Consider the following 12,111-nt stretch of genomic DNA (forward strand, 5'->3'; position numbering starts at 1 on the left):
TGATAATGCCTTAGTCTCGAGATAAAGCACCGTTTGGATGGAATCTTAGTACTTCAATTGAACTACACCCAGAAAGTGTTGTGCCGCTTTGACAAGGATAAAGTGAAGCCTTCGAGTACTCCTATGATCGTTCGATCGCTAGATGCAAAACGAGATCTCTTCCATTCAAATGAGGATGATAAAGAGTTTTTAGAACCCGAAGTTCATTATCTAAGCGTGAAAGGGGCTTTATTATACTTAGCTCAATGCACTAGTCTCGACATCTCATTCGCTATTAATCTCTTGGCAATATACAGTAATGCATCAACACGCAGACACTGGATTGGTGTTAAAAACATCTTATGTTACCTTAAGGGTACTATAAATCTGGGCCTATTTTATCCCTACAGATCCTCGAGTAATGTCACACCCCCTAATCTCGAGTCGATTCCTACCTTATTGGTTATGCCGACGCAGATTACTTATCTGACTCGCACAATGCGCGCTCTCAAATTGGTTACGTCTTGGAGGTTAATTAAACAGACCTTAGTTTCCTCTTCGTCTAACCATGCTAAAATTCTCTCCTTACACGAAGCTACTTGGGAATGTTTTTGGCTAAGAGTAGTTGTGGGCCATATTCGAAGCTTATGCGATTTTTACCTTGTCGTTAACGTCTTGACAACGATCTATGAAGATAAAGCAGCAAGCATCAAACAGCTCAAGAAAGGTTACATCAACTGAGACAATACCAAGCACATTGTGCCGAAGTTCTTTTTCTCACATCAGCAGTAAGAGCATTAGAAGATTAAAGTTACGCAAATCCGTTCACAAGACAATATGGCTGATCTCTTCACCAAATCACTATCAAATGCAACGTTTCACAAGCTTTTTCAAGGAATAAGTATGCATAAACTTTCTGTTTGTAACTGTTGACTCTAAAAATTACAAAACCTATGTGGCGCGCAGGCTGAGTAAGTAATAAGCTAACTACGTCCTTCGGTAAAGTGCAGGGTGTGCCAACTCGTCGGCCGAGCTCGGCCGAGGAGTAAAATTCGTTGATGTCGCGTTTAACGTGTTGCTGACTTCTTTATTTTACGACTGCAACCGAGGAAAGAACACTCTCGGTCTTTGGGTTCTAGAGCCTGAAGATAAGGCTACTAGTTCTGCAAAGTTCACGAGTCGTCGGCGCCTGATTCGGTCACCATGATTATATTCGTAAGAGTATAAGCACGTCGAATCGACACCAGACTATATGGACACAAATATTCAAAGGTGATGTATGTCTTAATGGTGAACGTGGTTCGGCCGTCAGAATGTCGAACTCTAAAACTCACTTGTGAGTATCCAATCATACAATCACTCAGCGTCTAGTACGTCGAATGTCGTAACTCGTAACACCTTACTTCGCCAAAAAGGCTAATAAGATGACCTCTGCCAATAAGGATTCGAAAACCCTTCTCGATCGAGACTTGGATAGGTAACCAGTCGGCCTCGCTGCAGTGCTGTTTATCCAAACTGAAGATGCTCCTCGGTCGGCTGATTCTACGGCAAAAGTGCTGTTTATCAAAACTGAAGGTGTTCGCCGGTTGCCTCCACAGTGTTGTTTATCCAAACTGAATGTGTGTCGGCGAAAAAAAGGAAAAGGAAAAATCTCAAGATGTTTGAGAGTTTTTGTACATGCAATTATGTGTTGAATTGAAGGTCCTCAATTGTTGCATGATTTCTTGTATTTATAGCACCAACTCCTTCTTGAGATCAAATTAAACTCCTACCCGGATTGGGAGTTCTTGTTTCGTTCTGACTTTGCTTCGAACAACCTTACTCCCACTAGGACTTTGAACTCACCCCCTTTTGGGACCTTATTCATTGTTGGTCGAGAATCCTAATTACACCACGACTTCCTCGACCCTCTTTGCTTATCTGAACTACTCCTTCTTGCGATAGGACTCGACCATCCCTGCTAACTGGCCCAGAATCATCAGGCAGCCCATAGTATTTTTGACATGGCTTTGGACCGAGCCCAACCCTACACTCGGCCCAACCATATTATTTTGGGCCCAAACAGTAACATTATTAAATCTCTTTGGAATTATGTCAAACTCAGGGGGAGTATTCTGAAGTATACTTGCTTGATCTTAATGTATTTTTTTCCCTGTTATGAGCATTTTTTCCTTTGGATTTTTGCTACCTAACGAGGTTTTGACGAGGCACTACTGATGATGCCATGTAGACGTTTCATTTGACTTTGCATTTTTCACGCATTTTTCCTTATACTATGGGCTTTGTCCATACTCGGGTTTACCATAGCCATTGGGTTTTTTGTGAGACTTAGTTTCATATGCAAGTTCCTACTTTACTTTAAGACTAGTGTGTTCTCAGAATCAGCACCGACGAGTCGACTTCCTCAACTGTACATGATGCTGAATCTACTTGAGTATTTACACACTCAAAGGGGAGTGTTATAAACAAGTTATTTAAGTATGATTGTGTAAATCCTAATTTAGATTTGATACTAGTTATTCTTCCCTATTAGGACTTGTATTTCTTGGAGGAGAAAGATTTTTTTCCTCCCTTATTACTATAAATAAAGGCATTGCGTAGGGGGAATAATACATCTTCTACACAAACCTACAAACACATCCCTATCTACTCTCTCTCACTCTCTCTCTCTGTCATACCCCCTTTCTCCCTTGTCAGATTAAAATAAGCCACAGTAGTTTTAACCAAGAAACAGTTTTTCTGTTCCAACCCTTCTGGGTTAAATTTTTAGCCCCAGATTATTAAAAAAAATGAATTTAGGCTAATTTTTAGCCCCAGATTATTACTTTATGTAAAACCAGTTTTTACTTATTCGTATTACTATTTTCATTATTATTTTATTAGCTTCCGCACTGTGCACATGGCTACGTCACTTCCACGTGACGGCCAGCATGCCCTGATCTAGGTCGGGGTGTGTCATACTTTCTTGTGGGACCCACTACTTTGGGGCTAGATGTAGCTCAGTTTTTTATTACCCAATAAAGGAAGTTGATAGCTCAAATGGTGGATTTAACCCCATTTTCCCCCTCATTGAGCTTCAAATTTAGTAACTTCATAGAGAATAAAGCCTCCATTGGCGATGCTTTAAAAGGGGGCTAGATTTGGCCATCCTGGTGCCCCTTTAATCAAATAATGACATGGTGGGCTACATAGAATTATAGCTTAGATATCGGTTAGAGATGGATTTTTGAACAAATCAAACTATTTTTTGGCTTTTGAATCTTTAGCCCTCTCGCTTTTGAATCTTTAGCCCTCTCGATTGAAGATGACCTTAGAAACTGAATTTCCAACTAAATTGGGCAGTGGCAAATATACTCATTGGAATACAAGTTCTAAGCAATTGACTGGAAGATTTGTCTTTTGTTTGGTAAAAGGCGATATGAGATTAACAAACATTTACCCTTGTCCTCATCCCCGATGTTGTGCGTTGGATATCCTCCTCTGCTATAGTCATTGGTCAATCTGGGCTCGTGGGGTGGTTTGTTTAGGTGTGTACATTAAAGTCTAAACTCCCATTTGTTAGATTGCATGTATTAAATTCCAAGAGATTCTCCATGACTTGGGAAAAATGAAGGAGAGCTACGGTTTTTTATTATTGTATACACGGGCGTATACTACATATTAGGATCCATGACCATTGGATCTTTACTTGTTACATCACGGGCTGCGCATTTACTCTGTTATTTATTCGGTGCACATCATACATTAGATTGTAAGATAATTTTCCAAGTGTTTAGATAGATTGGTTGAAATTTTTAATGTACTTGCAGAGAAGTTATGACTATGTATATTCATTCTTAAAAATAATATTGACATGAAAGGTTTTTATCACAAATGGTCCTTGAAATTGTCCCTCACCATCAAGATGGTCCCTGAAATTAAAAATCAATCAATGTAGTCCCTGAAAATAGATGTCACAAATCAATGTGGTCATTCCGTCACAATTCTGCTAAAAATTTCGTTAAGTGCTGATGTGGCATATAAATGGGCCCCACAAGATTTACGGGTTTTTATCAAAAATGGTCCATATAATTGACCCACACTATCAAGATGGTCCTTGAAATTGACTTGCAACATCAATATGGTCCCTGAAATTGAAAATCAATCAATGTAGTCCTTGAAAATAGGTGTCGCAAATCAATATGATCATTCTGCCACAATTCTATATAAAAAAAAAAATTGTTATGTGCTGATGTGAGTTTAATAATTAATTAAAAAAGTTGTCTAATTACCTTTTTACACAATGAATTTTTTTTTTTTTCTCATAGTAGAGCCTACTCCGAAGAGAGCTCCCTTCCATAAATTCTCAAAGGCACAAGGCTTAACCAAGGCCTAAGAGGAGGTGTGGAAATAGTTTTCAACTAACAATGGACGCACCTCAGTTATAACCTCATCACTAGACCACCAGGGACGCGTCGAACAAGCTCTCCAAGATTAAGGTTGTGAAGATGTTGATCGCCTAAAAGTTAATGGTGATGTCCCAGAAGTCGTATGGGCCAAGCCGTCATCAAAGGTGATCTCGATTCAAGTTCAATTCGGTGAAAAGTGTCGAAATGTGTAAAGATGGGTGTATTGAGATTTTTTATTTTTTTAGAGAATAGAGAGTGAAGGACGTATAGAAATGTGGACTGGGATCGGAGGTGATTGTAGGATTGGATTTTTGGGTTGACAATTTTTTTATTAACTATTAAATTATTAAGCCTATTTGTAAATTTTTTTAATTTAATTAGACTTGTGTGACCCATTTATGTATCACATCAACACATAACAGAATTTTTGACAGAATTGTGATGGAATGACTACATTGATTTGAGACACTTACTTGAGGGACTACATTGATCAATTTTCAATTTCAGAGACCATTTTGATGTCGCATGTCAATTTTAGGGACCATTTTCATGTCATGGTTCAATTTCAAGGACTATTTGTGAGGAAAAAAAAAAGGGGTGTGCTATCCACATACCCCATTTTACTTGTCACACATCCTTGATAATTTATGTCCGTTGATCTTCTTCAATTCATCCAATCTGACGGTCGAAAATTAAAAAAGTGTGTGAGAAGTAAAATGGGGTGTGTGGATATCACACCCCAAAAAAAATAACTTATGGGGCTATTTATGTGCCACATTAGCACTTAACAGATTTTTTAACAGAATTGTGACGCAATGACCACGTTGAGACACCTATTTTCAAGGCCTATATTGATTGAGTTTTAATTTTAGAGACCATCTTAATGATAAGAATCAATTTCAATGATCATTTATGATAAAAACTCTTATATGAATTAATGGAGTGACAGAATAGACAAATCGAATTTATAGGAACTGAAGTTAAAAATGTGAAGGGTATAATAAACAAATGTTTGGGTCCTACTTCTCTGCCTAACTCAATTTGTGTACCTTTATTGATGCAATATGAACAATTATTCAGACTAAAAGGGCCACATCTCCTTAATTGGTAATCATTTATATTGTTTTTGTGTCATGTAAATCATTCTTCTCAAAAAGCTGAAACTATGAGATGGTGATGTGTCATTGTTTCGACTATTTATGACATTAATGGTGGGTCGACACTCACAAATGAAGCTCAACTGTGGCTAACACTTGTCCACAAACAAATGAGATACTGTTATTGGATGTTGAAATTTGTCTTCGTGTCTTTAACACTACTATTAAGCGTGAATCACGATTTCACGACTAGTTTTGACCGCGACTTGTGTCCAGCTAGATTTAGATCGAATTAAAAGACAAAAATAGTAAAACACAGTTTATTCAGGTTAATTAACATCTGGTTGCAATTTTCTGATGAATAAGAAGTTACAGTTATCATTTAATACTACGGTTTAATGGTATCTTTCTTAATTTATAAATGATAGATTTTAAGTTCAATTAGCCAAATACAAACTTGAATAATATTGTTTGTTCAAAAAGATAAAAAAAAAAAAAAAAAGCACACTTAATCGTGGAACAAGTTAAAGATTTGTCCCGGGAAAATCTGGCAAGCAAATGGTAAACTTCAAAAAGCATTTAACTTTTCTCTTATGATACATATTTATGATTATGCCCTAGTAATTGTCCGTACAATAATATGGACAAAGTCAATTTCTCTTTTATTATTACTCTTGGCTATCATTGCTTCAAATCCTCCACTAAAAAAAAGAATCTCTATAACCAACTGGGAACTACATGACAAGCCCTTCAGTGATAATGCTTCTCTTCATCATCTTTCAAATGCCTTATTCTTCAGCCTGCAGCTTCATTGTTTTGCACTTTGCAGATATTGTACTGTACATGTATGTCTGTGTATATAAAGGACATAAGAGTGTCTTGTATGTTTATCCTCGGTCCTTGTCGGGGGAGTATAATTGGTTGGAAGGGGATCCGGTCCGGATCTCTCCCATCAAAGGCCAAGGATCAAGTGATCTGGATCATTGAAATTTGATCCAACGACTACAATTATAATAATTTTAGAGGGGTCATCTGTTTGTAGCCGCTTGATCAAATTTCAACGGTCCGGATCACTTGATCATAAGCCTTTAATGGAGCAATCTGGACCAGATTCTCTTCCTAATTGGTTCAACTTTTTCATTCGGAAGTACTATTTTTTTTTCTCTCTTGTACACTTTGTTTATTTCTATTATTTGGATTTAATTAATGGAGATTGAAATGTTGTGTGCTTCTGCTCTTTGCAATTTTTACAAATTTCTATTTTGTTTGTTTGTTTTTTTCGATTTATGACTACTAGTTGGTAGTGTGTGGGTTGCAATTTTTAGACATGCATTCCAATTCAAGTCTAACCTTCAACAAAGAGTAATGTTAGGTAGATCAAATTGTTAGACCAAATTTGCAAACCATATAACGTGTCACCAAGAAAATAAGCATGTTAATTAATACTTATGTAATAATCTAATTATTAACAACTAGTCATATGGTTTACAAAATTTCATTTAACAATTTGGTCTCCCTAACATTAGCTTTCAATAAAAAAAAGGTGTCAAAAGCTTTCAATAAATTAATGTATGTATGTCTTTACCAATACTAGCCTACTAGGTTTAATTTGGTGCTCATTTATTGCTTATACATATCAATTAATGACTCGAAAATATGAATTTTTTTAGTCCCAGATTGACAATGGTGGTAAATAAGATAAAATACCTCACGAGTTTAGAAAATAATTTGAAAGTTCAGATAAGGGGGGAACAAAACTCATCATCTATCTACTTGTACTTGTGGGGTTTTTTGGTTTCCTTCTCTCAATACAAAATAAATTGTTTTTTTTCATGTTTATAAATTATTGAGTTTGGAGTGTATGTAAATATAATTTTATCAATTTAGGGCATATTTCTTTGTGTTGCCCTAGGCTTCAAAAATCTCAAAACCGACCTTGTCTACCAGATGGATTGACATGTTTATTTTGCTTAAGTCTCTCCAAATCGTAGCCTAAAATATAGTAAGCTGATCAACCCACGTTGGCATCCAGATGAAATTTGGAGATTTAAGTACACGTAACAAGAGAGTAATCATACATTTGAGGGAGTGCTCCCACCACTACACAATGTGAACCATCCATTTTTTTAGGTTTCATCGTTTTTTGATACAATTTTCCAGCTCATTTTGTTATCATATTTATACAAATAAAATAAAATATAACTAAATAAAAGAATCGTTTAGCTATTTCCTATCATCAACGACTTTATTTACAGAAAATATTGTACATATTCATCCAAGTAGTATGTGTAGAAGAGAAGACAGAGCTCAACTCATCCAAGTTTATTGATGTACAATACTTTCAGCGCACGGTCATGAACTCCATCAGAGCTGGAGTCATTATATATATATATAACCTAATAAGAAAAGAAAAGGGAAAAATAGTTGACAGATGGTGAAATATATTATCACATACAACCCTGATTAATTAGCATGAACTGCACCAACTTGATCAGTTAAGCCATCTGCCATGATCTTGTTCAAGGAACTTGCTCACCCATTCCAAATTCAAAGAACCCTCATTGGAGAAATCAAAGAAATCATCCACATCAATATTAATGCTGGAGTTTTGATCACCTCCTTTAGATGCAGCACTAGATGAAGCACTAGTAGTACTAGTACTAGCAGCAGCCTCTTGCAACGACGCATCTTCTTTCATTTGTACGTGATCCTTCTGATGATCTGTGGAGATCATTTTTCTTGTTAAATTGGCTCCATTTTCCTTTTCCTTTTGGCTTATTCTTTTGCTCAAATGAGAATTCCAGTAGTTTTTTATTTCATTATCTGTTCGACCAGGCAATCGTCCGGCAATTAAAGACCACCTAATACGAAATTAAAAACCCATAAGAGAAAGATAAATTTTGTAAGTAATTAATAATCATGCAAAACAAACTATCATAAATCATAATCCATGTAGATTAACGTTATTATTTTTCTTCAGTCTGACATAGGCAAGGGCAGAGGATTAGGCGGGCAAAATTATATGTCAGGGCGAAGTCATCGGACTGCTACAAGAGTCTAGTTCCTGAATGCTGTGAGCAATTGGAGGGAACCTAGACCCCAACAGAACGCCCCGTTTCACTCAGACAGAATTTATATACTTCAAACTTTTGATGCTAATTATCATATGAAATCAATGGTACCTATTTCCAAGAAGTTTGTGAAGTCTAACGATCAAGTCCTCTTCTTGGTCAGATATGTTGCCTCTCTTGATGTTTGGTCTGAGATAGTTCAACCATCTTAGCCTGCAACTCTTGCCACACCTATTGAGGCCTGCATCAATCAAAATTAAGACCCTTTTAAGCTCTTGATCATTATTCATTAAAAAGTGTAATGTGATCAAGAAGTTAGTTAATCAATTTCAGCTTGTTATGACAAGTGTATATACCTGCTTTAGATGCAATTGTCTTCCACCTTTTTGCACCATGTGTTTCAATAGCTTCAGCCAGTTTCTGATCTTCTTCTGTTGTCCATGCTCCCTTGTTGACTTTCCTTTTTGTGTTTTTCATGGCTTCCCCTCCCTTCATTTTTCTTCTATTGACGGACTCTTTTGTCACAGGAGCCATTGAGCCACTGAGAGAGAGAGAGAGAGAGAGAGAGAGAGAGACTTTGGGAAACTAAGTTATATATGCAGAGAGGATGCTATTCTGGGTTTCTATCAACCTTCTTGATGGAAGATAAAACCCAACTACCACTTATAAGTATATATAATGACGCTCTCTCTCTCTCTCTCTCTCTCTCTCTCTCTCTCTCTCTCTCTCTCTCTCTCTCTCTCTCTCTCTGTGGCACAGTTTCAATAAAGGAGACTTCAAATTTTGATCATGGTATTGATGATTGAGCAACAAGAGAGCAACAAGGGTTGATGCTACAGTACACATACTACTCCTACTACAAAGCCTGCCAAAGAAAAAAGTATTTGATCCTATATAAAATATAATATAATTACTTTACTTAGTGCGCACAAAGGTGGCAAAAAGACGAATTGAGGTGAAAAGAATAACGATACAAATAGATCGCATCAGATGGCTGTGGGGAAAGTTAATCAGATCCCATGTTGGGAGAGATTGTCTTGTTGTGGATATACGTGATTATTTGGCATGCTGCACAATTTCTTTTTGCATGTGCAAGTTGTAGTAAATAAAATTAAAAGGAAAAAGAAAATATAAAGAGCATGCAGTCTTTTAGTAAAAGGTTTACTATTACGTGACAAGAGGGAATAGTAGGGATAGGTGGGCAAAGGAGATCAATACAATAATTAGGGTTTATAAGTAGCAGTTTTTTCTTTGAAAGAATATGCTTCGATGGAGCACTTATTTCTCAGACTGAAGGCCTCGAGTACTGGTCTTGTTTTCTAGGGTTTGTAGTAGACCAGATTGCACATGACCCTCACGTAAACAATACTAATATAGTATGCTTAATTACTAGTTAATTACCTTTCTATTACAATTTGCATCCAATATTGTAAATTGAACATCTGCGCGCTTTGACCACAAGAATTCTGACTTTTAATATTGACCAATTGCCTAAATGTTGGTTTTATTTATTTTATTTTATTTTATTTTTTAGCATAAATGGGGCCCTTTTTTTTGTCGAAACATAAAAGGGGTCCTTAATTAGAAAAAATGTCTAGATTTGTTGAACTTGCTTTTAGGTGTGTAAAAAGCCCTCTCTATTTGGTTATTACCTAATCGTATTATGTATATAATGGGTTCCGGATCAAATCATTTAGACAAGATATATTAACAAAATAGAAATTAGGTTTCAAGTAATTCTTAATTTAACGATTAGGTGAAAGAAAAATAAATGTGCATACAGTGTCTGTGGGCCAATGACAATATAGCTGACATATTTGTTGAGATTCATCTATATGATCCCCTTGATTTGCATCTTATTTTCTGTTGTGTACTAATAGCTTTGAATTTCATGGCATGCTAGATCTTCTACATTTTGGAGAATTCATTCCCACGTATCTAAAATTAAGCCTGTGTAGAGTCACAATTTTCATCTACTACACTATATATTAAAGTTCGTAATGTACAAGTTTAGAGAATAATTTACTTACATCAGGATATACATTCCTTCACCTATTATCACATTACTCATTATGTGAATCTATAATGTGTCAGATAAAGAGAGTCAAGATGTATCTCCGTGACAGCTTGCACATGCAAAAAGAATTTGTTAGTTTAATTGCTAACAAATTTCTTGTTGCTATTTTCCAATTAAACTATTTAATTTATTTACTAATTTATACGTGATTGTCTTGTTGCTATTTTTCAATTTCTTTTTCCATCCATGATGTGGTCCTTTTTTACAGCTTAGCTTATTTGGAAAATAGCAATTAATTAGTTTCTAATAGAATTTGATTAGTTATGGAAAGATGAAAGGAATGTAGAGTTCATTGTGACAACATTTCATGAAAAGTTTTTACCCTAATGAGGCCGAACAGAAAATGGGCCAAACAGAAAATGAACTTTTTAGCCTAATGAAAAAAAAACCTTAGGATTACATGTGAGACTCACGTACATTAAAGACTGTATAAATTAGTACGTTGATTTTGTGTGTTTAATATATATAGCATCACGTAGGCGTTAATGAAGCTGCAAGACTGTTTTCAAGGGAAAATTGTAGCAATAATCATTCAACTAAAAATTTATGATCATTGGTCTCTTAATTCATCAAAACGTCCAGCTATGGTCATTTTCGTCAACTCTGTCAGAATGAGTTATATTAGAAGGACTATTGCTATAATTGGGTTAAAATTGAGGGACCATTACTACAACTTTTCTCATTTGGTTTTCCATATTTGTTCATTGATTCAGCCTCACATGCGTGACATTTGAGTCATTTTGATGGAAGTTCTAACAAAGTTGATGAAAAGGACCATAACTGCACATTTAGATGAGTTAAAGGACGAATGATTATGGATTTTTAGTTGAGAGACCATTATTCTAATTGAGTTAAAAATGAAAGACCATTGATACAATTTCCTCTTTTCCCAAAATATGTGCGGGAAAAGTTGAGCTTTTTAATTCATTGCATTAGCATTCCCGTGAACCCTTTGGTTTACAAGTTGAGGTCAGCATAATTTGCTTGATTTTTGTCTCTGTGGATCATCAAGTGTCATTTACAAACTAAATGATTGTGTTAGTTAAAATGTATTAATTTTAGATGAGTCACGTAACTTGGGAAATAGTGATCGATGCAGCAGCAAAGAAAGTAGGATCTCTCTTCTTTTTTTTCTTTTTTTTTTTTTCTTTCTCTTCTATTTGAACGGTTACGATTAAGTCATATTAATTAATATCTTGTGTTGTATTTTTAATAGATAGAGAAAGATAAAGTGGAGAGTGTGAGGGGAGGAAAGTGAAGCGGATGGTAATGGGTAGGAAGAGAATCCTAGTCCGCAGCAAAGGTGATGGATTAACCAACCCTATGACAAAAAGTAGTCAGTGAAAATCACAGTTCAATGAAAATCCTGTAATTTTACCTTGTTGAAGTTTTGAAATCACCACCTGTATTAGCAATTAAAAAGAATTTTATAGCTTTTAAATAATGAAATTAACCTTGCATCTTACTTAAAAGACACATGTCAACATTATAAATGAGGT

The 12,111-nt window shown here is 35.7% G+C and overlaps 1 protein-coding gene across 1 annotated transcript; it reads right to left on the reverse strand.

Annotated features, from left to right (window-relative positions):
* Nucleotides 1–7,719: 7,719 nt before the first annotated feature.
* LOC137709381 (transcription factor WER-like) lies at nt 7,720–9,237 on the reverse strand. Its single transcript, XM_068448475.1, has 3 exons — nt 8,892–9,237; nt 8,647–8,776; nt 7,720–8,325 (listed from the first exon to the last, which is right to left on the reverse strand). Exons 1-3 carry the CDS (start codon nt 9,067–9,069, stop codon nt 7,956–7,958), a joined length of 678 nt encoding a protein of 225 aa, XP_068304576.1. The 5' UTR covers nt 9,070–9,237; the 3' UTR covers nt 7,720–7,955.
* Nucleotides 9,238–12,111: the final 2,874 nt, after the last annotated feature.

Source organism: Pyrus communis, chromosome 11 (assembly GCF_963583255.1).
Source record: "Pyrus communis chromosome 11, drPyrComm1.1, whole genome shotgun sequence".
Classification (NCBI taxonomy): domain Eukaryota; kingdom Viridiplantae; phylum Streptophyta; class Magnoliopsida; order Rosales; family Rosaceae; genus Pyrus; species Pyrus communis.